Here is a 23,508-nt window from a genome sequence, read left to right as displayed (position 1 = left end):
CGCGAACGGACGACGACGAGGTCAAGGTCGCGTCGGTGATACGAACATACTGGGATTATCGCGTCAGCATCTCGGATATCTGTGGTATGCTGTTCATTTTTGCCAGTGGACGAGTTGGTGTAATTGATATGTTGTGGCGGGGCAGTCGTGTGTCAGTTGAGGGCTGCAGGTCGCCTGGAGCTTTGACGAAGCTTGCCTGACTATACACGAAGACTGAAGCTAGGTAGTCTTATGCCCGGGTCCCAAAGTTTGCGTGACATTGGGATAGGATAGTGTGACTGGCCGCCATGGCCTCGAGGCCAGGCATTGGCGCTCCTGATCCAGTCAAGCGGTTGACAAAATAAAGCGCACTCCAATGTCAACGTGAATGGCGTGATGCATAACGGGCTGACGAAGTTGGTAACTCTGCATCGAAGATGTTGTAGCACTCATGGCAAGCCCAGAATTTGCCGTCCGTAGAGCTACGCGTGCAGCATCGCTGGTAACGGTGATAGCCATTCGGGAGGATTACAGCCGGGAAGAGTAGGTTTGAGACCATTGTTGCGGCACGTAACTACGTTGACCAGTGTGATCAACATGGCTGGGAGGGCGTCGCAGTAAGTTCGGGTCGGAAAAGTGAGTAAAAAGCCCTTTTTGATACGTTCAAACTTTTGATTTAGGGACAAAAAGCTCGCTGAATGGCTAATGTCTGGGCTAATTTACAGCAACAAAAAGATGTCCGTACCTTCACAACGAAGACGTTAATAAAAAGAAGTCAAAAGAACAGCAAAGACATACAACACCAGGGATTCCCCAGTGGTCACCCACCTGAGTACTAGTCCGGCTGTCAGTAGTTTATCTAGGGGAGAGCGGACGGGATCCCGAGCTTTCTACTGCATATGGTCGTATGTGGTGAGTTATGGTGAGAAAGGTGTATAGTAAGTGGTGTTGAATCATCAGGATGGACAGGGCGGTAAATTCAGGGGAACCAAGGCACTGGCAGAATAGGAGTATCAGGGTTATCAGGGTCTGGGCGTCACCCGATCGACTTTGAGCGGGACATCGAACATCTGCAGCTTAATCAACATATTGCCCGCCTTACAGCTTCTCATACTCCAGTTATAAGTGCTTCAACCTGTGATACTGTGGATACGTGGCTATTGGTCTTTCCAACTGTTATGAGCCCGGTTAGCATCAGTACTTCCGCATAGCAATCGAAGCAACAGCCACGACAACATCGCGAACGCCATAGCGACCGACATCGCCACAAACATGGCTACTACCGAACAAGTCAACCTTACCAATCCCGGCAATTGGAGGACATGAAACGACTACCTGATTGTAGAAGCGGCCACCCGCAACGTCTGGAAGTTCATCGATCCTAAGAGCGATCAGAAATGCCTGTTCTAAACCGAGCCGATTAAACCGACACTTGCAACATCCCCAGCCAAGGTGGTGGGATCATCCGGGTTACTCTAGATGTTGGGAGCAATCGGTGCTGCCAGTCCACCAGTGCAGGTAAAGGGCAGGAAAGGGGACACTATTGGGATGACCAGCGGCGCCTCTGCCGTCCCACAAATGTTGGATAGGCAGCCTTGTCTCCAATCTTGCCGAGATTGTAGTTGAAGGAACACAGGCTCGAGTAATCAGCACTGCGGCTAGCCACTGGGAAGGCGACGACCCCCGTGTACGGCGGCTTCTTCCTCTCGGTGTCCATGGCGAGGAACACACAGACCCCCATGGGGCAGTAGCCGTACGAGCAGGAGAAAGCGCACATGTTCCCAAAGTCGTTTGTGCCCGTTCCATGGATGCAGACCTTGTCCTTTTGCAGCCACGGGATGTTGACGGTGGTCTTGGACGACATGGCGTTCTGGAGTCGTGGTCTGTGTGTGTGTGTTTTGGGAATAGCTTCATCAAGGCCGAGAGTTGCCGAAATGCATGCCAGGGGTCAGCCCGTTACACATATGGCTGACCCGATCGGTATTATAGGCGTTATTGGCGTCGTCAGCCAGATCCCCAAAATCATCGTCAAACTGGGGCTGCAGACCTAGAGATGAACAGACCGGTTGGTATCCAGATCTGCTCCAAGTTTTGAGAAGAACCAGAGTGAAGGTAGGTATCCTCACGTTTGGGAGACTCGGTCAACTGTCGTTGTAGGGCCAGTTCTCTCATTGTTTAACGTCCTTGGGTATTGACTCTAGATCAGGCTGAGTTGGTCTTCAACCGAGGCACCGACCGCCCCCAAGGTCTTGATGCCTCATCATTCGTTGAGACCCAACCGCACCGTGGCTCAAACAGACCATGATACGGTACGCAAATAGGGTCTAGGTAATGTCTTGCATATCGGGGCTAACAAAGATGGAGCGCCTGTCGTAAGGTGATTGGTGGTTGGTTCGAGGACGTAGGAACTTGTTCTGGTTGGGTGGGAATTGTGGTACCTTAGTTGGTGTGACTCATGGGACTGATGAGCTGGCAAAGCATTGCCGGCACAACTTCTGCAATTGAACTACGGTACATACACAACGGGCTGGATGTATGACAGAAAGAACCCACGGAGGGCTTGTGCATGAAAGAGAAGTGTGACGTGTAACAGCTCAACTTGGGGGTCAACGAGGCAGGTACCCCTCCGGGCAACCTGGAAAGAGCACAACCCCCACTAAGGTACCTAGCAGGTCAACCATCCACCGTTGCTGCACGGAATATCCAGGATCCCAAGAAAAACACGAATTTCAGCCGATGTCCGACGAAACCAGTGCTTCAAATTCCCTTTTTCTTGTTTCGCATCCGCCTTGGCCCTTTGGCCGACTGTTTCGCCCTTGGTTTCTACCAGACGTAGATCTTCAGAGCAGCGTTTACTCAAGTCCAGGTGCACATGCCACGCCCGCCTTTCCTGGTTCACCAGTTCCCGCTGGACATCGAGCTCAAAACTGTCATCGTTGGACACCAATCTCGATACCATCGCCTGCGCCTCTGCAGCTGACCCGCGGAACCGCATCATGGTAGCCCCCTTTTCCAACATCGAACCTAGATAGGTATCGATGAGCTCTTGCTCACGACGCATGCCAGTCTCCTGGTCCTTCAGTTCATCCCACCGCGTCGTAACGATTATGACATTCTCGAGGGTGACGGGGCCCTTGCACAGGGACGGAAGCATCTTCAGGTAATCGTACGTCGAGTTGCAGTCCAGAGGCTTGTGGATCGGATGGAAGTAAAGGATGCCCTTGAGTGGAATATTGAGCGTATACTGGATCGACAAGTATCGTAGGATCTTTACCAAGGTTGTGGCGTCTGCAGGCTGCGTGTCGTCGAATCCGGGCGTGTCGACCACCGTGACAAAGGAGCGAGGCTTTCGATCCACAGTGAGTTTGACCGCTTGAAGTGGCTGAGAAGCTGTAGGCGTCAAGTTATTTCACATTAGCTAACTTCAACTAGAAAAAAACCGAGACTGTGCGTACCCGATAGAATTTCTTTTCCGACCTTGCCAGAGCCTGCTTTGAGGAGGTTCACAAATAAACTTTTGCCCGATCCGTTGACCCCCATCGCCATCACCATCCCATCTGCATCCGCTGAAGTCTTGTCCCTCATTCTGCTGCGTGGCGCCGAGGCGATGTCTTCACAGGGCACGAGATCAGAAGATTTTTGCAGAGGCCGGCCTGACAGATGAGTTATTATTCCTCAGTATCGAGTTCATCCTCAATCTTGAGGAGCTGTTACGCCTTGAAATGCGTATTATACACACCTTCTACCGCGCCCGGTTTGTCACTAAAACCGGTTATCAGCTTCAGATTACTACCCAATGCACCATGGGTGACAATATGCCGTCTTCTGATTGCTGCGGGGGCATTTCCTGCTTTCCACATTGGATGCCACACAGGTTGGGCCCCCGCTTGCCTGCTGCCCGAAGCATAGCGTCAAGTGATCGACTTGGTGTAACATGCCAAAGGTAGCTGTTTGGTATGACAGAAGGCTGAGCCTCGACATCTAGCGGCTGAAATGGAAATTGTATATCTTGGCTCCTATGGCCTTGTTTATTTGCCACTCTTGTAATGTCAAGGTATGCATATTCCTGACTTCTGAGCTGTCAACAGCCCCTGCATTATCCGGCCCGTCCCGTGTCTCCAAATATGTTGAGTGACAACTCAGATTCCACCTCAATGGCTAGCGCTTCGACACGAGTAGCCGAAGACGGAGCCACCTCACCTTCCTCCTCACCTTCCCATGCTGGCGTTGACCAATACTTCATCGCTATTGGTATCGACTTTGGAACCACGTGAGCCCCATCAGCTTTTGCTTTCGGAATCTCAAAATCTCATACTCACGTTTTCACTAGTTATTCTGGTGTTTCCTGGACAAGATCCAACGAATGGAATCCCAATGATCCACGATACATTTACGATGTCATGAGTTGGCCAGGGGACCCCGACCATTATCAACAAAGACTGGACGAAGCACAAGTACCTACCTTGGTTGACCCGGAAACCGGAGCCTGGGGATATCATTGCCTCTCACCCACCAGCAATCCCATACGGTGGTTCAAGCTCCTGCTTCTTCGTGAAGGCGACGCAGGAGTTGATGTGCGGAGTAGTAAACAGCTCATTGAAGCCCGTTCGAGACTCCAAAAAAGTCAACGCTACCAGAAGACAGGTCTAGTCGGCCTCATTGCTGATTTTCTGAGGGGAGTATGGGAGCATGCGTTGGAAGAAATTGGGCGTGAAGTTGAAGGGCTCGATGGAGTGCCCTTGAAGGCAGCCATCGCCACTCCTGCCATGTGGCCTGAGTATGCCAACAAGACGATGATCGAAGCGGCGCAACTCGCTGGTATCACGGACCCACCCCCGTTCAGATTCGTTACCCTTTCTTGGGTTCAGGAGTCCGAGGCCGCGGCTCTCTGCACGCTGAGAGAAAAGCTCAAACGCCCTGTAAAAGTAAGTTCGCCCCTATGTGACACGGGAATAACCATGCCGTTTTTCGATCGCACCGCTAACCAAACTATGCAATGATTAGAGAGGAGAGACATTCATGGTTTGTGATTGTGGGGGCGGAACAATTGTGAGTTGATACTAGCCTGCCTCACTACAATCTGCTCGCTCTGCTAAACCAATTCAGGATATTATCACCTACACTACTGAGTCTGTCCACCCCCTTCGATTCAGGGAAGCTGTTGAAGGCGCTGGTTAGTAATGGAACATTATTCTTTATGGGTTTTGGACCCGCCTAACAACGAACCACAGGTAAACTTTGCGGTGCCTTCCTTATCGACCAAGCATTCGAAAATCATATTACGATTGGTAACAGGTCCCGGCCCGGCATCCGCAACAGCAAGGAATTCCGGGATTTTGTCGACCATGCGTGGGAGTATGGGCTGAAACGCAACTTTCACACGCCAGCCTCAGATAACCGTGAGAGGATTGTTGAGCCTGTCAGGTTGGAGAACCTACCACGGGGTCTGATTCCCAAGCATGGCCTGGACAGGTTGGTGGGTAGAGGAAAGCCGACTGACATAGTATCCATCGAAAGGTATGTCAGCTCCAAACGGTCGTAATTCTTCCTTGTTGTTGGTTTTCACAAGTGCTAACACTTCTCCTTCTAATCAAGAGCTGTTGTGGAACAGTGGTTCTCTGCCAGCTACACGGGAATTCGGTTTCTTATCGGCGAACAGCTCCAGCGGCTCAAGGCGGCAGGAGCCAAGTCGCCCAGCGTAAGTAAAGAGCAACCATAGAGGATGCTGCGTGATGCAATGCTGATGGTTCGATTAATTAGAAAATATTTCTTGTTGGCGGCCTGGGCTCCTCGCGATACCTGCATTCAATTCTCAACAGGCAGTTCAACAATATCTTACAGGTCAGAAGGACGTAAGTAGTTCTTCCCAACGTCTATGTGTGTGGGGTCAAAGTCAATGTCTCACATTATAACTCTAGGTGGTCCGCCGTTGCTCGTGGAGCAACCATGGCTGTTCTCGAGGGGATCTCTATCAACTCTAGGGTGGTCAGACAGAGCTACGGGATCCAAGCTTTGGTGCCTGAAAGCGGACATAATGGACCTAGATATCAGCCCCTGAAAGACGAGATGTACATAGGACGTGACGGCGTTTCGCGTATGAAGAGAATGTTGTGGTACTTCAAAGAAGTAAGTTCATCAGCTCTATTTTGAAAAGAACGACCCTTGGATGACAAGAAATGTTAACCTTTGGCTGTTGTATCACAAGGGCGATCGTGCAGATTCCAACGGGACGAAAGTCTCACATCGAGTTTTTATCGACTTTGACAGCCGGCATAACACCGATCTCGTCATCGAAGTTTGCTTGTGTAACTCTGACAACCCCCCACCGAGGAAGGACAAGACGGTCAAGCCTATGTGTCGTTTCCGATGTCCAATGAGGGCTCTGGAATGTGGAGACTGGCAGAAATTGGTTGATGATGAGGGGATGGTGACCCGAATTAGGCTCAACAACGTTATGCTGTCAATGATCTTTGATGGTGAGCTCAGGTGTATGTTGAGGACTGGAGATGATCATGCGGAGTTTGAGCTGGAAATGGAGCCTGTTGTAGAGTCGGAGATGGAGGATGGATTTGAGGGACGCTGCCGGATTGGATTCCTCTAGAGTGGATGTTTTTTTCATTTCTTTGCACCGCTTTCTTGCGGATTTCGTTTGCATGAGGGCGTGGCAGTCTTTGAGAGTCAAAAGCTCGGTTGTTGGTAGAAGTTTTGTCATTTCTTCAAGTGCGCAGGAAGAAACTTTTGGATGCTGAGAATATCATTGTGGGATCTAATAGAGTAATTGCAATGTTTACTTGCTCCATTCCGGGTTGTCTGCAAGGCACTTAGTGCTTTCTTATAGTGTTGAAGAAAGCATCTTGCCCCTGATCAGTTGCCACAGTAACGGTTTTCTTCTCAATATCAACAAACCTTGGCATACTCCACTCTCTGTAGGAAAGGGGTACCAAAGGGCTGGTTCACGCCAAGATAAACGAACGTTCTAATGGCCGGAGCGAAAGGTCCGAACCTCTTTGACGTCTTCTTCCGGTGACGTTTGCAAGCATGGAGTTTCTGATGAATATCCAAGATAATCAATGCCGGTCTCTTCGCTGGCACTATTGCCGTAAACCCCGCCGATAACAGCTGCATGGGTCTTGAGAACCCCACGATGCTATCTCTAATCAACAGTATAACCGTGACTAACTGAAGGTCCAGCAAAACTATTCGATCCTGTCTTCATATCCGCCAATCACACACGCAGTGTCGTCGTCAGCCAAGCTTTCCCAACCGTCAATTAGCTGGCTCTTATCTGGCAATACCCGGCATCTTTGCCAGCCACCCCCGCGATATGGTCCAAGATTCGACATTCAACCAGCAAGACTGCATCCCGGGAACCCGGATCCGAGCACGGTGGTGTGGATGAGGTAACGTCCCGCTGAGGGAGTGCCGTGATACTGATGAGGGCACTGCTATATAAGATGGACCACGACATCTGAATCTGGCAGAAGAAAGACATTCTCATCCTCATTCTCAACATCCTAGAGGAGGAACTGGTATCATGACGAGACTTGCAAGACTTCTCATTGCTGCCTCTGCGGCCTGGCTGGGGTTTGCAGGTATCGGGAACTGCTCGACAGGTATTGTTTAACTGACCTCAAGTTAAAAGAATATCTAGCTGACCAATGCCACAGTCAAGGGCGTCCCTTTCCCCAGCCTCACCGAGGTCACCATCGATGACCTGGAGGAAGGACTCTCAAGAGGTCTCTTCACCAGTGTCGACCTGGTCAGGGCCTACTTGGCACGCATTGAACAGGTCAACCCTCTGTTGCGAGCTGTCAATGAGGTGAACCCAGATGCCCTCGACATTGCCGCTGAGCTGGATGCTATGCGGGCCAACGGGACCACTCTCGGTCCACTTCATGGCATTCCCATTCTGATCAAGGACAACATTGCCACAGCGGACAAGATGAACAACACTGCTGGCTCCTTTGCACTGGTGGGCGCGAAGGTTCCTCATGACAGTACCATGGCGGTGAAGCTGCGTGAGGCTGGCGCCATTATCCTCGGCAAGGCCAACCTCAGTCAATGGGCAAACTACAGGAGTAGTAACTCGTCCAGTGGTTGGTCAGCGTACGGTGGTCAGGCAACCGGGGCTTACTATCCCAACGAAGACCCCGGCGGTAGTTCCAGCGGTAGTGGCGTTGCTGCATCCATTGGTCTTTGTCTTGCGACCCTTGGAACAGAGGTCCGTAACAACAGCAATCTCACAACATGATCCTGAAACTGACACCCATCCAGACCTCCGGATCAATCATCTCCCCATCCCAGAAAGGATCTCTAGTCGGCATCAAGCCCACCGTCGGCCTCACCTCCCGCTACCTCGTCATCCCCATTTCCTCCCACCAAGACACCATCGGCCCCATGGCCCGCACCGTCAAAGACGCCGCCATCATCCTCCAAGCCATCGCCGGCCACGACCCCAGAGATAACTACACATCCACCATCCCCTGGGAGGACTCCAAGATCCCGGATTACGTCTCCGCCCTCAACGTCAGCTCCCTCTCAGGGGCAAGAATCGGCATCCCCTACAACACCCTCAACCCCAACGCCAGCACGGTAGAGATGACCGCCTTCTGGTCCGCCATCGACACAATGAAATCCGCCGGTGCCACCGTCGTCGGCGCAAACTTCACTGTCCCCTCCCCTAACACAACCTCCATCGTCCTCGGCGCAGACTTTGTCTCCGACCTCGCGGTGTATCTTGATTCTCTAACGCACAACCCTTACAACCTTCACACCCTAGAAGACATCCGCAACTTCACCCAAAACTCCAGCCTTGAGTTCTTCCCCGACAGGGACACCGCCCGTTGGGACGGCGCGCTCGAGCTCGGGTACAACAACTCTGACATTCGCTTCTGGGAGGAATACCAGCGCAATCTCTACTGGGGTGGCGAGGGCGGTCTTTTGGGAGCGATTGAGCGAAATGATCTTGACGCGGTGGTGTTACCCACCAGTCAGGCTGCTGCCAAGGCGGCGATTCAGGGGGCACCGATTGTGACGTTGCCGTTGGGGTATTACCCTGCCACATGGAACGTTACGAGGAACGCGAGGGGGTTGGTGCAGCAGGGGCCTAATATTCCTTTTGGGATCAGCTTTTTGGGCGGCATGTTTGAGGAGGAGAAGTTGCTGGCTTTGGCGTATGCGTTTGAGCAGAGGACTTTGGTGAGGAAGAAGGGGCCGAGGCCAGTGATTGTGCCGAATTTGGAGTTGGGGGATTTTGTGGGGTTTTGAAAAAGGGGGGGGGTTGAGGAGATAGAATAGATGAATGGGAATGATATGTTGAAGATCAGGATATGACTGTTGATGAAATTTGTAGTGCACTATCTGAGGAAAGAGAGAACTTTGGTTAAGTAACCAGGTACCTATCTACCCAAATTTTATGCTCAGCCTGAACGCCTTCATTCCTTACATCGTGTAGTTTGCCATCTGATCACGATCAAGATCACACTGGGATCATGTGACTCTGTTGGGGCGAGCCCGTCAAAATAAGCCTCGTTGACCATGTCGTTATAGTTGCTTTCTTGGTCTAGCCATAAAGCCTCAACTGTGTCACGATCAAGCAAGCTCCATCTATAAGTACGGTAATGTCTAGTACGGAAAATAGTCCGCGGCATCAGAACGGACTATTATGTTGCTGTAATGGTCCGCGTTATCAGAAGTGACTATTGCGTCGTGGAAAATTGGCACGGGGTAGCACCTTTTTTGCGATAAACCTCCGGTATCGTGAAGAAACTGTTGGCATAACATAGCCAAGCCTGCGTCCTGATTCATTGCTGATCTAGACTGTAAGTCGATTTCAGAGGAGGGGCGGATGGTGGCTGCTGGTAACTTAACGCCAACAACCTCCTGCAGGATGGTCGGTACATGTCGGGAGTCTCTGAACACCGGCTTAAACACTTAAGACTGGCGGCTCCGGTCACATTTATACTTGCGAAGGCTGGCCAGTATCTGCATATTCATGTCAGTAGGTATAACGCATCAAAATCCTGTCCGAAATGAACTTACGATGGGATCGTAGTATGTTCGTGGCGTTTCCTGCTGGCCGATTTCAGGGTCGAGGGGCAATGTGACGAGCGTTCCAAGACCATCCCACGGGCTTGGTTCATTCACCATGCGGGCGATGGTATACATTTCTTCATTCACCATATGGGAGATAGTCGCCATTTCTTCAACTCTCCAGTGATGCATTCCCCAAACAAACAGGCGCAAGGCCAGTCGGAACTGAGGTATAGGTTCATGAATGAGCATAGCAACCAGAAGGGAATCGAGACCTTTCGGTGCGCGAAAGTGGTCGTCTGACGGGGCCGGTAGCCTCGTCCGCCTCAAGAATGCCCGGTCCCACCGCTGGTATAACCCCTTCATGACCAGAACTTGATCCTTTGGCTTTCTGCGGCGAACAAGTTTCCCTCAGTCGGATTGTTCTTGCAGATCTTATATTTCAGGCAATCGAACCCAGGCTGGTACTTCGCATTGACGGCGTGTTGTGCATATTTGTTCAGTGGTGAATGGGGGAGTCACTCTCTCCGCAACACGAGCTTGATACGCTAGAAACCTCTCGATGAACTTGATCGATTGTTGGTTCCAACGGCAGAGATCAGACAAGAAACAAAGTCTGCGAAGTTGACCCTCTTTGGTCGTGGGCTCGAGCCGGCTGAGTACGTCATCTAAGCCCATGACAGGGGAGGGCTGAAGCAAATCGGCGATGACATCAAACTTGTGCTTCCGAGAGGGAAAGAGCTCGAGATATTTTGGAACTCCCGGTATTGTCTATCGCTCGAATAAATGTGTTCGGAGACCCTCTGGGTATGTTAAATGTGCAGGAATGTAATCATCGAACTCACGGCGATTCTCGTCATCTTCTGAGAAAAGCCCATCCCAGAATACGCGTCCCTATGGATCCTCTTCAAGAGGTGCTTTACGTTCTAATTCGGCAAGCCGGGCAAGTTTGATGGCGGCAACGAGAGCTGCAGGTGCATCCTTGAATCGCCTTCTGACTCGGACTTCCATGTAGGAGAGCAAGCACTCGTGTAAGGCTCTACAGGAGCAGCTCAAGCTTGTGATACCGATCGTCAATGTCGAGTTCGTCAAGGATTTCCCATAGTAGCGCGGTGATGTTGACACAGGAGAGCAAATTGGGCGCCATCACTGTGAGGCGTTTGTGTGTCAGATTCGACGACACGCAATGAGAGATCGATTGTCACGCAGGAGGGTTGAATGTCGAATTCCGAGAGTTCCTTTTTTGCTTGGAAAAGTGTGCGCGTGGGGAACTCAAAGAAAAGGAAATCAAAACGCCAACGGCTATTGTCGATGAGGTAGATTGTGGCGTTTCACTAGGGTTTAAACTTCTCGTGTTAGCCGATGGTTGAGTTGATGGCTTTTAAGCTTGTGTAGCCTTTGTCACATGTCCAAACCGAAAGATAGAACCGAAACCTGCCAAGATCCCAGCTGCGATGCATGTGAAGAGGAAAGAACTAGCCAGTCTGAGAGTGGCGTGGGCGCACTCTTAGACTTTCGGCCTTTGGCTCCAAACGATGCGGCAGAGGAGGGCGGCTCAACAGACAAATTATCTGACTCTGTTCCTCAGAATCCTAATTACCTGGCACAGCTCGTCGAGGCCACACTGAGCGTATCCAACAGGACTTTGAGCTTCTATTCCCCGCCCTTATCCCAGCATTCGGACTGAGCACCAAAGTTTGGTACCGGATCAAAGCAGATGACCTTCAGGATTTAACCTGGAATACAGACGCATATTCGTCTCTGCTGCTCAGCAGGACAGCCAAGAACCTTGTGCACGCCTTAGTCAAAGGCCAGACGTCTGGGCGGAAAAGCACATTCGATGACTTGATTTCTGGAAGGGGCAGGGGTTGATCTTTCTACTTCACGGGTAAGTCTGCCGCTTCCTGTTACCGGATTCAATTTATTGACTGAGATATCACGCAGAGGGCCGGGACTGGGGAAGACATTAACAGCTGGTAATTGACCCGTATCCCTGCCATAAGAGTTAAGAATGATTGACACTAACATGCACCATCAGCAAATAGAAAGCGTTGCAGACAATCTAAAGCGTCCTCTCTACCACATCTCAGCAGGAGAACTAAGCACCAACGTCTCCGAGGTTGAAAGGTGCCTCGACGTGATATTCAAAGACTCAAAACGATGGAACGCAGTAACCCTTCTGGACGAGGCCGATGTCCTTTTGTGCAAGCGAAGTTCGGCCGAAATGGATCGCAATGCAGTCGTTGGCGGTCGTATCAACATATCCTTGTCTACTCTATGCCTAACTCCACGACTGATAATACTAACACATCCCAGCCTTCCTCAGAAAACTCGAGTACTTTTAAGGCACCTTACTTCTAACAACCAACCGAAAGCAAGAGTTTGACGAGGCCTTCAAAGACCGAATCCATGTCACCATTTCATACCCGCCACTTACCGAGGAGGCGCAAGCAGCAATTTGGAAAAAGCTCATTAGGGTGAACAAGCATCTGACGGTGAATGAATCGTGGACCGAAGAGGTTTACCAGATTCTTGGCCAGCTGAATATGAATGTGCGTCGAACTGATGCCGGGATATGACCGCTCTTTGCTTGGTGTGTGCTGTCTAGGGCCGGACTATCAAAAATACTCTCAGAACGGCAGTTGCCTATGCGTGTGCTGATGGCCAGCCTCTTGGCGCTCAGCATGTTTTTACCATGTTGCAAATAGAACTCCTGGAGGGCGAGGACGAGGAAGCAATGTCCCCGGTGGAGAGGGAAAAGCACGGGAAAGTTCGAGATGCTCTTCAAAGTCTTGAAAAGCTTTTGGGGCAAATTTACCATGGAGACAGCCATGCTGGTCGGCGATCCTGGGACTGAACCCTGAATACCGAATGCGGTGATGAGGGAATAGTAACAGTGTCAATTGTAGGACAGACTGCCGCCTAGAAGAGATCTCCTACCTCCCAAACAGACTCAACCCTCTGCTTGGACGTCTTGGCGCAGCTGACTCTTGCGCTTTCAGAGTCTGCAAGTCGACATGAGACTGCGGAAACACCCCTGTCTTTCCCTTACTATTTGTCCCATACCAGCACCAGTAATCCGCATAGAGACCTGTCGAAGCATTAGCGAAATGTCTCAAAGCCGATGGACCCTTTCAACTTACATTGAACATTCGTGATCACCTCCCCCTTCCCAAACGCTACCCAAGGCACACCCCCGGACTTGGGAGGTGTCCATTTCCACCGTGTAGAGACACTCATGCCGCTCTCCCCGCCCACTGGAACCTCACTTTCTTGTGGCGCTCGAAGCTCAATAACCTTGGACGGGAAAGCCCCAAACATCCCATCGTGTCTCCCTAGACACCACTTCCCCTCCCACTTCTCAGGAAACATCACCCCCATGATCCTCGCCCCTTCCATAAACTCGAGCATTTCTCCATCATACCTCGGCGGCTTCTCCAACTTCCCCCGCCCATGACGTCGGAAGTGGTCTTTGGTTGCGATCGCTGTTGCTAACCTGGTGACGTTGTCCGGCATGGGCACTGGGACGGAGCCGTCGGGCAAGTGAAGGTCGAACTCCGCTTGTTCTGGATTTGGTCCATAGCAAACTGCCACGCCAGGTATCTGTGGTAATGGTTGTGGGTGTCGGGAGAGATGCTGCAGGAGGTCATCCGCTGACCGAAAGACTGTTGCATCGCTTTCCCGGACTGTGACAGCTGCGCTGACGCACCAGAGACAAGCATAGTAATCGTCTGCGCTTCCACCTGAGGCGCCCTTGCCGAGGTGCGATTTGAAGAGGAGTCTTAATCGATATCGAGGTCCGGATTCAGAGATGATGATTCCCTCAGCTATTGCGTGTCAAGAATAATGGTTAGCGGCCAGATTCCTCGGCCTTGTACGATGTCCAGGGGCTCAGGGGTCACGAAAGTACTCACGCTTCCGGCTCTTGTCCAACTCAACCGCCTCCAGATCGTGTGCATACCCGCACTCAGCACATCCCGCCACCTTGGTCACCTCGTATTGTAGTGGCACGATAGCATCAGACGCTCTCATCATATCACCCGCTCCACCGCCGCCATCGCCATATTCCGTTGTCATCTTGATGCTGCCCCAATGGCCGTCCTTCCGAAATCTGACTGCTCCTTTGCAAAGTCCCTTTAGCTTGTGATATGTGCTGTCAGAGCCGATATTGCAATCTTCAGAACGAGGGTTAGCCCGGCTGGACTTTCGGTGTTCAGTCAGGACGCTCCCTTGTCTTCTCTTGCTGGTAGTAGAACTGGTTTCGAGGTCGTCCTCATCACCGGTGCCCAACGCTGGTGGTGGAAGGAGCGTCATGACAGCTTCGTGGAAGTTCACTCTGTTTGGTGTTGCTTCGGGCTGATTGAACGCGGACTCAGGCGTGGCTAAGAGGGCCGATGAAGATGTCAGACTGCTGCTCTTGGAAAGAAGAGAAGGTGCTGTTCGAACAGTGCTAGGACTAGGAAAGGAGTCAGATGTGAGACTGGCGCGTTTGACAGAGGAATCGATGTTGAATTCCTGAAACTGGGCTATTGGGGTGGCACAGTTGGGAGAGTCCGGTGGTGTTAGCTCGGCGCCGTGTCGTCCACCACAGCTACTGTTTGCCTCCTGTTTTGAATGAGCCCTTGGTCGAGAAGAAAAAGTAGAGCAGGGTCGGGAGCGGTGAGTAGGAAGCGGTGGTAATGGTGGGAATCCCCCTTCTGGTATCTCTGGTGCAGTTTCCATGATGGGCTTCAGCCTTTTTGCAGTTTCGACAATGTCTAGGGCGAGGGCTTTGGTAGCAGTTTGAAGAGCTGAGTACCGCTCAATATCAAACTCATCCGGATGGGTGACATCGTCAAAGTCCCAGAGGAGCTCCTCCAGGATCAAACGTCGTTTCTCGATAGAAGCTAGATAAGGGCTGAGATGAGCTTCTGGATGGTACAGCGAGAAGTAGATGTGTTGAGCAGCGGCCGCACGATACCTTGTTGTGTAATCATTCTCTTGAAGATATCCCCCAGCTTTTGTACCTGGTCGTCCCAGACTGGCTGCAGCTTCTTAAGTGCTCGTTCCCCCTCTCGAACAAGGGCCTGTGCGGCCCTTGACATGCGATCGGCGTCGTCAGCGCGGTGTGGACCGAGAGAAGCGGCATTGGTTACTGCGACAGTCCCGACTGCAACGACATCCCGGAATGGCCGGATCAAGAGCTCTTCAGCATCGACGGTCATGGTATCCAGCCCACGGAGAGAAAGTGATAACCAACGGGAGAAGATCTGTATGTCAAACAAATTTGAGGCAAAGTTGGAGTTTCGTGACAGTTGAAGTCCCAAGGGAAGGGAAGCGTGGGGGAGCCGGCTTTCAGAGGCTCAAGACAATGGGGACCTGGCTGAGACAGAAGAAGGAACACCTGTGCAATGCAACAGGGCTCATGATGGTCCCGACATGAGGGCGTCGAGGACAACAAAAGCAAGTCGGCACGCGCTATTCCATGTAAGTATCGGCCGACAACGACTTCCGTGGGACGGATTAGGGTAATATCACACTTACCATCACACGCGTGGGGCAGATGTGGGCGATGTTTGTATGACGAATGAGCAAGGCGCAACGGCCCACGGCTCTCTGGTGGTGGTTGTGCGCCCCGGTCCGCAACCAGGCTTTTTTTTGCTATCTCGACCAGAACCAAAGTGGACCCTTCGCTATAACGTCGGGGTCTGGCGCGGTGTTGCACAAGACCATGCGCGTTGCTTCTTCTTTTGGTCGTGTCGAGATGAGAGGTGGTCTTGGCCGACATCGATGCCAAGACCACGTGTTGGACCGTCTGGCTCTAAATCAACGTCGACCATCCACTTCAAACACGGCATTAATCCACACCACACACGCGCTGACAAACTGCGACCCTTTTTCTTCATGTCATTGATGATTGGGGTCGGGATGCGACCTCCACCCTCTTCACCTCCTGCCCGCCACCCCACACACCAACAGAACCACCGCAAACCTGGACTGCGACGCAGCGACGGCGATCATAGCGGATCAGAGACATCATGCCAGACCACCCTGTCGGTCCCGGATGGGACACATTCTGTTCAAACATACCTGGGGCATCCTGATATTTGAGACACTCTCTGTCGGTGTGAGACTGCTGTCGTCCTGCAGACACAGCTACACAACCATCTCCTCTGCTCTGCCGTCATGACAAGATGTAGGACTGCGGCTGGAGTGTCAGCATATCATCGCACAACATACGACATGGTATTTTGAGGTGGAAACATGAAGGTAACTTGACTTTCTACCCCTGCTCGCTCCTGCATCAGGCACCCTTGAGGCTCACAAAACGAGCCACTATCGATCTCTACCTTCCCTTCGTTTAGCCCAGGGGCCGGGGCCCGCCCCCTCGGGTGCTTGCGGCATCGGATTTGGGGGTGGTTGCATCCCCACGCAGCAAAATAAGTTGCTCTTGCCCCCCAATCCTGGACTATAACCACGTGGAGGCACCCTTTCCCGTTCCATGCCTTGCATGGACTAAATCTTTGTTCTCTTTAATCATCCTCTTGTTTTTGACGGTGACTGCACGGCGGCAGATATCGCCATCATGGGCTATGTTGCGGATCTCAAAGATGGTCTCCGGGCCTTCACCCCACAAGAACGCCGCAACATCGCCATCTACATTGCCGGCATTATGATCTACAAGTTCGGGCTCGAGGCCTTCAACGGTTCAGTAGTGGCGTTGGCCACCAATCGATACGACTACGAATCAATACAGAGTGGACGGCCAAGCCGAACCTTCGAGCGTGTCGGTCTTCTGACGGGGTTGAATCAGGCTTGCCAATGTATTGGTAGCATTCTCATCGGTCCATTGGTGAAGAGATACCCGACCAAGAATGTCCTTGCCTGCGCTGTGTTAGTGTTCGGACTTTGCTCGGCGTTGCTCCTCATCATCGACGCTGCAACGGGTGGAACTTTTATGCCAGCTGCTTGTGAGTGCTCTGCTTTCCAGATCGTGAATCAGCACAGTTGACTGACTAGAGGATGTCCAGACCGAGAGAACCACCCTAAAAATGACTGGTCATACTACGGGGAGTAAGTTTTGACATGACTTCCAACGGTGACCTAGCCCACACTGACAATGGCTAGCTACAACACCGATGCCATGATCCCAGTCTACTGCATCAGTGGTATTGCCTATGGCATGGTGGAACTGATCCGAAGAGTCATCCCAAGAGATATCGTCGGCGGCCATGTGCAAAAGCTGAGAAAGATGGACTCCATTGTTAGCCTCTCCTACCATCTCTGTGTGGACACAAAAGCTGAAACCTCTTCAGGTCCACATCTTCTACGAAATCACAGGTACAGCAGGTGCCTTTATCACAGCACTGGTCATTATCCCTCAACTCGGCAACAACAAGGCATTCATTGTCACACCCGTCTGCTTCACATTTTGCGCCACCATTTGGTTCTTCATCAGTGAGCTGGATTTCAAGCGGCGAAAGTCGACCCTCCACCAACACGAGAAGCCGGCCTACTGGAAGGCGGCATTCCGTGGCCTGTTTCTGTTCGGCGAGTCTATCTGGGTAGGCGGCAGAATCCTCTTCACCTCGCGGAAGTTCATCTGGTTGGTCCCAGGCTATGCCGTCGCTCTTTACGCACATCGATATCTCGAGAACGGCATCGCACCCCAGGTTGCTAGACGCTATCTCGGGCACTCGGCCTGGTCGCAGATTATGGTCGGCGGTTCCAACTTGGGTGAACTGTTGGGTGCGTTGGCTGTGTTGCTCCTTACGAATAACATCCAGACACCCATGCCATGGCTTCGATTGGACGCCATCATGTTGTTGATCGTCTGGTACATCCCGTTCTGGAGGCCACCGGTCGATGATGTTGGGCAGGCATGGATCGTGGCGGCGACGTTTGCCCCCATCTCGTTTGGCTGGGCAGCTGGTGATGTGTCGCTTGCTGCGTATATCCAGGCGTCCCTCTCTCGGCTAGAGTCCAAGAACAAGAACGTCTCAGCCCTCGGCGCCGTCATGGCGTTCTTGTACTCGTTCTATATCGTCACATACGCCATCTCGGGCACCTTGCTTGGGCGGTATCTAGATCGAGTGTACAATGAGTCCGGAGGGACAGACGGGGGTAACATTCGTGAGGGGCTGATGTTCACTGCTGGTATGCAGATGACAATCATCAGTGTCTTGGTGTTCGCGGCGACATTTGTCCCCAAGGGAGCACTGGCGTTCAACCCAAAGATGATCTCGGAGGAGAAGCTGGATGAGGATGAGCCGGTGGAGTTGAAGGGGCGAAGGGATCAGGAGGAGATTCCTGATGTTCCTGTTTTCAAGGAAAGCTCCAAGAAGAGTTACTGTACTAGCGATGATGGGTCGGAGCCGCATATTGAGAAGAAGGCGAGCGAAATTATTTGATGCCCAGTTTGATTATCGGTAGGCACGAGGAGGTGTTGATAGATGTTAATTCGTAATGAAAAGAATTCTCTGTGAAGTCGGAAACAATTAATCAACAAGATGTACGTAGACAGGAATCTGTGCCCAATCTCTGCGAGAGCAGCAGTTTAGTGGATATCTCTCCTTATCTACCTGACTATCGCTCCGATCGTTGCCAGCTGCCCACAGAGCAACTCAGAACGAGTAGACTGACTGCTTGATTGGTTAGCGGAATTTCAAGAAGTCAGGAGACTGATATTTCAGTGCACGGGACTGAGTAAAAAGAAGGCTGATTACCGAAAAAGCGTCATCCACCTAGGCCTGGGAAATGAGATGGTGTTTTTGTGGCAAGATCATTGGTTATACCCATTCAGGCGTCAACTCGTCCCGACTCGTCTTCAGCAAGAACGACTCCGTCTTTATGTGGCTCTTATCCTGCTCTTCGGTAGCCACAAGGCGGTGAAGGCTTGGAAGGCACCTGGTGTGATCATCTATATCAATGGATAGGTAGGTATATAAGGTACCTAGGTCCGCTATCACCACATAACTCTTCCTCTCCCATCAACCACTTTTCACATCAACCAGGCTATACTCACGCCGCCCATCCATATCACAACCCACAATGTTGACAAATCTCATCACCTTCCTTTGCGGCAGCTTGCTGCTCAGCTTAGCTGGCGTTAGTCCCCTGCTACACGCTCTTCTTGCGGACACGAACAGCCTTGCTAACATACCCACAGCTTGCCTGTGCAGATGCAGACCCCGCGACCAATTACACCATCGTCGAACTCCAATGGGACATGCCCATCACCCCCGGAGATGCCAGCAACGGCACTGTCACCGTCACCGGCACTGTCCAGCAAGCCATTGCCCAGATGGATGCCCTGTATCCTGGCTGGAACGAGAGATTTCAGAGCCAGATTTCACCGCGGGCTGACGGCCCCGTGGTCGGCGCCGCGTTAGATGAGCTCGAGAGCTACAATTGCAACTTTGGAACATCTTGCATCATCTCCTACATTCTTACGGGCATCGACTACCTCCGGGGGTTGGAGGGCGGCACCAAGCCCAAGAACGGGCCCGGGCCGGGCAACTGCGGTCGTGTCAGCTGCAGCCACAATGCTGCTATCTGGTGGTGCAATGATGTACGTCCCTTCCCGGTTCACTCAATTGCCCCTCAATGAGTGGAGAGCTAATTTGAACAGAATAACGCTGCCAAGGAGATTACTTGGGGGAAGATTGCCGACGGAGCCCAGGTGATAGTTGATAACTGCAGGTCGGGCAGTTCGTTGAAGGACGTCAAAGGTCAGGCTTTCTATAAGAGCAAATGGAACGTCATCGTCCGCCGTGATCCTTGCTAGAGAAGTGGCGGGAACCTTCGGCTGGGGTCACCCGGAACATGAAAGTCGGCTTTCATATCTCAAAGGGATAGCTTGGCTGGAGGGGTAGTAGGTAGAGACTTGAAGTAGGTAGAGACTTGATGATGGCTGTCGCTGCGTCATCCTGGCGATGAAATGAGGAATACCGCGTTCTTGAGCTTTTTACTTTCACGGTTTTGTTGTATGCCTATTATAAGAAAGGTGAAAAAGGCTGACATATAATCAAGAAACACCCATATGTCTCCAGCGCAGCAACCTTTCCACTCCAACTTGTGAACCCTTAGTCCAGCATCGAGGCTTAAGATTGCCCTGGGCCCCCTTCAGCAATCATTCTCCACCACGACCATATTCCAATTATCCTTGAAATCAACCCTGACCTTCACCGTTGACCAACGCCTATGTGTCCCACACAATCCCTTCAAATCCTCCGCCCCATCCGCAATACCATCCCAGGTGACTTCTTTCTCAAAGCCATTCTACATCGATCAGTTAGGTATCTCAGACATCTCAAACGCCAGTATCAAGTAGCCACCGTACCTCATTGCACCAATGAATAGCAGCCCCATACCCGCAGCTAACACGCCCACATTCGTTTGGCCCAGGGCCATTTTTGGGGGTGCCCTCGACCCCACGGAGGTAAGTAATACCTTTTCTGGAGCCCATGCTTGGCATACGACACCCTCGATGTCGCAGTCCCACCCCGTCGGATCTTCCGTGTCTCGAGCGGTGTTGGCTTGAGCAAGGGCTCGTAGGTAGTTTTGGAAGGTTTGGTTCTGGCCGAGATGGAGGTATTCCATTTCATCAATCGCGTTCTCGATTGCTCCGTTGACGGAGATGGTGTCAGAGGAAGCGTTGCCGGGCTGGATGGTTAAGTCCCATTGAACATCGACGATGGTGTAGTTGCTTAAGGGACGGCCGGCACAGGCAATCTGTGTGTGAAGAATCAGGTTAGTCATGTTACCATGTCGTATATCGGGTTTTCCTTCGTTTACTTACGCCGCTGAAAGTGAGTAACAAAGTGCTACACAGCAGAACTGCCTTCGAGAACTTTTTTGGCGGTGTGGGTTGAATGGAAGTCGGAAGCCGCGGGGGTTGGTGATTGCAGATGGATAGAGAGCTGCCAAAAGGCTGTAGCCGGCAAGAGGGTTGAGGGTTAGAAATGGATAGGAGGAGCACATACTTGTTTGTACTTGCAAAATCAAAGGGCTTGCACCCGCCTACCTTTCAGCCCACGTGCCTATATGCAAGTTCACCCCAACGGCGAATTACACCACACATAGTGTGAAATCCCTCTTCGTCCCCTCTCAGTCCCTCAATCACCTTACCAGGTCACGTTGTGGGTGAGGAAAATGACTTCCAACAGCCATCTGATCTCCCAAAGCCCCGGAGTGACCGCATATTTCTACCACTTCTGTTTTCGTACTTGATACGACGGAGAATAGACTCCTGACATTTTAAATCTCCGCTTCATCGTCGTTGATACCTCTTTAAACAGGTATTCGGGCCAATAGGACAGCATGCACACCGGCAACTGCACTGCTCAGCTAGGTACGAGAAAGAATGGCATACAACCAGCTTACTTCTTTTCAGTTCTAAAAACTCCAATCGCCAGCAAGCAGCACCGCAAAGACATTGAAGTCAAAAACACTTACCACCCACATCCTTACCCGGGTTGTCAGATCCCTTGGCAAACGCCAGGGGCTTTTAAGGGGTCGGTTTACCTACGCAAGTAAACAAATAACCACATTTGTCCCAAAAAAGCTCCCACCTCGAACCAATTTAGGGCTGAGGTCCAGAGTCATCTTTCCCATGTGAAGTCTGTATACCGATTTGATGTGGGGATGTTATTGGGCCGGGATGTCCTGCTACACCCTTAAGGCCGGTCAAGGTTACATGAGGCTACCAACAGACCGTTGTGTGGAAAGATGTGTCCTAATTCGGGAAGGCACACCGGAAGTTCACAAAGTACCTATATAAGCGTGGTGTGGCCCCCCGGGAAAAAAAAATTGTGATAAAACAAACACAAGCTTATTTGAGTCCCGACCGGCCGTTCTTCCATCACTCAAAAGAAAGAAAGCCATAACAGAAAATGGCGAAAACACTCCACAAGCAAATCAACCTCCAAAAAGTCCAGGGGCCAGACAACACTTACATCTGCGACTGGCACACCGACTGGGCCTTTGGTATCAGTATTTCTTCTCCTTATCCCATCTTTCCCTCTCAAAAGGCTAACCATCACACCCAGCCCTCCACGGCGGCTGCACCGCCGCCGGAATCTATTCCGCCCTCACCACCCATCTCGCCCACACCCCCCACCCCGACATCCTCAAACTCCACCTCGAATTCCTCCGCCCTTGCACCCGCGAAGCCTCCACCATAACCATCACCACCCTCCGCACCGGCGCAACAAGCACAACTCTCCAAGCCACCCTCACCCAATCCTCCAATCTCAAGATCCTCGCCATCGCCACAGCCATCAACTTCAACACCCCCCTCGGCCCCTCCTCACCTTCAGAATGGACCCTCCTCCCCCCTCCCAACCCACTCCCCAATTTCAAAGCAGTAGAATCCAACCAAAAAGACCCCAACTGGGTAATTGGCAGGATAAAAGGGGAGTTCTTACCGTTCACAGACCGGATGCTCATCCTTGCGCCACGGCAAGGCCACACGACAAACGGGGTTCATGACGGGTGGTATAAATTCCTTTATGCAAACAATGACGACAAGGAGTACTCTCCCGATCACGAAGGCGGGGTGGATAACACCCTGTTGACGTTCCTGGCAGATGCACTGCCCAGTATGTCGGACATGTTAATGCGCACTGGTGGTGCGTATGATCCACATGGGATACACTCCAAGATGGTGGCTTGGGAAAGTGCAGACATAAGAAACGAGGGCAGGCCGGCGGTGGTGAGGAATTTGCTCAAGGATGCGATGAAGGCGGAGGCGTTTAGTAATACTGTGACATTGGATGTTGAGCTCAAGAAACGGGTGGATCCGAACAGGGGAAATGGGTGGTTCTTGATTCGGACAACGGCGAAAATGCTGGAAAAGGGGAGGATGGATGTCGATGTCGTTATTGCGGATGAGAACATGGAGTTATTGGTGGTCGCGCAGCAGACGGTATTGGTGTTAGAGGCGGGGAGGAAGTTTAGCAAGGGGAGGAAGGCGGCGCTTTAAGGTTCGTAGTCTCTTTATCAAGATATTTTTGGGTCATCTTGGCCTCAATGCCACTGGGGTGGTGTGGTTTGGATAGAAAATCAAGCTGAGGTCTGCGTAAGTTATGAATAGCATACGCTGGAGAGATTGTCTTGGTTAATATTCATCTAACCAGTCGAGGGTGGGATTATACTACTTGCATTGCATTCAGTCATGATGCCGTCTTGATATTGTTGTTAAAGATGTGAACTGTGTATATCAATGACGATCCTGGACCAGAAGTCAGAGCAGACCAGGAAGGACGCTACACACAACACGGCGGTTGTCTGCTTGGGGTGCTGTGATAGCCATCTCAGCCGTCGTTGCACAAACCTTCAGACATCTGTCCGGGCAACCCGAGACACCAAGGTGTCAGCATGCGACACAGTGTGGTAGTTGCTGATTGGACACCGAAGACGGCAGACGGTGTCTGCCGACGCCTCAGGGTTGCATGTGCCAAAAACCGTGCCGACTTGCAAATCGGGAATCCTTCCCACGGGTGGCTTTCAGACACC

At 51.7% G+C, this 23,508-nt stretch overlaps 9 protein-coding genes across 9 annotated transcripts; 5 read left to right on the top strand and 4 right to left on the bottom strand.

Annotated features, from left to right (window-relative positions):
* Positions 1-4,133: 4,133 nt before the first annotated feature.
* QC764_0099050 (uncharacterized protein) lies at positions 4,134-6,580 on the top strand (the record flags this gene model as incomplete). Its single annotated transcript, XM_062941060.1, has 9 exons — positions 4,134-4,249; positions 4,310-4,904; positions 4,984-5,028; positions 5,086-5,152; positions 5,211-5,496; positions 5,575-5,677; positions 5,740-5,831; positions 5,898-6,105; positions 6,185-6,580. The coding sequence occupies 9 exons, from the start codon at positions 4,134-4,136 to the stop codon at positions 6,578-6,580; spliced, it is 1,908 nt and encodes a 635-aa protein (XP_062798105.1).
* A 381-nt stretch (positions 6,581-6,961) lies between these two features.
* On the top strand, positions 6,962-9,246 carry QC764_608890 (uncharacterized protein; the record flags this gene model as incomplete). Its single annotated transcript, XM_062949367.1, has 3 exons — positions 6,962-7,592; positions 7,647-8,200; positions 8,254-9,246. Exons 1-3 carry the CDS (start codon positions 7,514-7,516, stop codon positions 9,244-9,246), a joined length of 1,626 nt encoding a protein of 541 aa, XP_062798104.1. The 5' UTR covers positions 6,962-7,513.
* Positions 9,247-9,601: 355 nt separating this feature from the next.
* On the bottom strand, positions 9,602-11,217 carry QC764_0099030 (uncharacterized protein). Its single transcript, XM_062941059.1, has 3 exons — positions 10,812-11,217; positions 10,021-10,336; positions 9,602-9,963 (listed from the first exon to the last, which is right to left on the bottom strand). Exons 2-3 carry the CDS (start codon positions 10,261-10,263, stop codon positions 9,913-9,915), a joined length of 294 nt encoding a protein of 97 aa, XP_062798103.1. The 5' UTR covers positions 10,264-10,336; positions 10,812-11,217; the 3' UTR covers positions 9,602-9,912.
* A 1,287-nt stretch (positions 11,218-12,504) lies between these two features.
* Positions 12,505-15,215, bottom strand: QC764_0099020 (uncharacterized protein; the record flags this gene model as incomplete). The annotated part of the gene is made up of 4 exons (XM_062941058.1): positions 12,505-13,102; positions 13,155-13,838; positions 13,926-14,897; positions 14,972-15,215. 4 exons carry the CDS (start codon positions 15,213-15,215, stop codon positions 12,948-12,950), a joined length of 2,055 nt encoding a protein of 684 aa, XP_062798102.1. The 3' UTR covers positions 12,505-12,947.
* QC764_608830 (uncharacterized protein) lies at positions 15,154-18,500 on the top strand. Its single transcript, XM_062949366.1, has 4 exons — positions 15,154-16,961; positions 17,022-17,064; positions 17,119-17,254; positions 17,307-18,500. The coding sequence occupies exons 1-4, from the start codon at positions 16,577-16,579 to the stop codon at positions 18,399-18,401; spliced, it is 1,659 nt and encodes a 552-aa protein (XP_062798100.1). The 5' UTR covers positions 15,154-16,576; the 3' UTR covers positions 18,402-18,500.
* Positions 15,414-15,778, bottom strand: QC764_0099010 (uncharacterized protein; the record flags this gene model as incomplete). Its single annotated transcript, XM_062941057.1, has 2 exons — positions 15,414-15,468; positions 15,543-15,778. 2 exons carry the CDS (start codon positions 15,776-15,778, stop codon positions 15,414-15,416), a joined length of 291 nt encoding a protein of 96 aa, XP_062798101.1.
* Positions 18,501-18,926: 426 nt separating the features above from the next.
* QC764_608825 (uncharacterized protein) lies at positions 18,927-19,947 on the top strand. Its single transcript, XM_062949365.1, is given in 4 exon segments — positions 18,927-19,098; positions 19,160-19,561; positions 19,622-19,868; positions 19,886-19,947. The coding sequence occupies 3 exon segments, from the start codon at positions 19,042-19,044 to the stop codon at positions 19,775-19,777; spliced, it is 615 nt and encodes a 204-aa protein (XP_062798099.1). The 5' UTR covers positions 18,927-19,041; the 3' UTR covers positions 19,778-19,868; positions 19,886-19,947.
* Positions 19,948-20,213: 266 nt separating this feature from the next.
* Positions 20,214-20,973, bottom strand: QC764_608823 (uncharacterized protein; the record flags this gene model as incomplete). The annotated part of the gene is made up of 3 exons (XM_062949364.1): positions 20,214-20,271; positions 20,333-20,698; positions 20,792-20,973. The coding sequence occupies 3 exons, from the start codon at positions 20,971-20,973 to the stop codon at positions 20,214-20,216; spliced, it is 606 nt and encodes a 201-aa protein (XP_062798098.1).
* Positions 20,974-21,587: 614 nt separating this feature from the next.
* Positions 21,588-23,212, top strand: QC764_608821 (uncharacterized protein). Its single transcript, XM_062949362.1, has 2 exons — positions 21,588-21,984; positions 22,041-23,212. Exons 1-2 carry the CDS (start codon positions 21,885-21,887, stop codon positions 22,973-22,975), a joined length of 1,035 nt encoding a protein of 344 aa, XP_062798097.1. The 5' UTR covers positions 21,588-21,884; the 3' UTR covers positions 22,976-23,212.
* The last annotated feature ends 296 nt before the right edge of the window (positions 23,213-23,508 follow it).

Source organism: Podospora pseudoanserina, chromosome 6, assembly GCF_035222485.1.
Source record: "Podospora pseudoanserina strain CBS 124.78 chromosome 6, whole genome shotgun sequence".
Taxonomy (NCBI): Eukaryota; Fungi; Ascomycota; class Sordariomycetes; order Sordariales; family Podosporaceae; genus Podospora; species Podospora pseudoanserina.
Note: the sequence above shows the minus strand (reverse complement) of the source record. Positions and strands in the feature narration are given on the sequence as shown.

Bases quoted from the DNA above. Each gene is read 5' to 3' on its own strand.
- QC764_608825 (XM_062949365.1), top strand. From the start codon at position 19,042: ATGTTGACAAATCTCATCACCTTCCTTTGCGGCAGCTTGCTGCTCAGC. The intron at 19,099-19,159 runs GTTAGTCCCCTG...ACATACCCACAG, and splicing joins TGCTGCTCAGCTTAGCTGGC to CTTGCCTGTGCAGATGCAGA. The intron at 19,562-19,621 runs GTACGTCCCTTC...TAATTTGAACAG, and splicing joins CTATCTGGTGGTGCAATGAT to AATAACGCTGCCAAGGAGAT.
- QC764_608830 (XM_062949366.1), top strand. From the start codon at position 16,577: ATGGGCTATGTTGCGGATCTCAAAGATGGTCTCCGGGCCTTCACCCCA. The intron at 16,962-17,021 runs GTGAGTGCTCTG...GAGGATGTCCAG, and splicing joins AACTTTTATGCCAGCTGCTT to ACCGAGAGAACCACCCTAAA. The intron at 17,065-17,118 runs GTAAGTTTTGAC...GACAATGGCTAG, and splicing joins GACTGGTCATACTACGGGGA to CTACAACACCGATGCCATGA.
- QC764_0099030 (XM_062941059.1), bottom strand. From the start codon at position 10,263: ATGCTCATTCATGAACCTATACCTCAGTTCCGACTGGCCTTGCGCCTG. The intron at 9,964-10,020 runs GTAAGTTCATTT...ATGAATATGCAG, and splicing joins GAACATACTACGATCCCATC to ATACTGGCCAGCCTTCGCAA.
- QC764_608821 (XM_062949362.1), top strand. From the start codon at position 21,885: ATGGCGAAAACACTCCACAAGCAAATCAACCTCCAAAAAGTCCAGGGG. The intron at 21,985-22,040 runs GTATTTCTTCTC...CATCACACCCAG, and splicing joins CGACTGGGCCTTTGGTATCA to CCCTCCACGGCGGCTGCACC.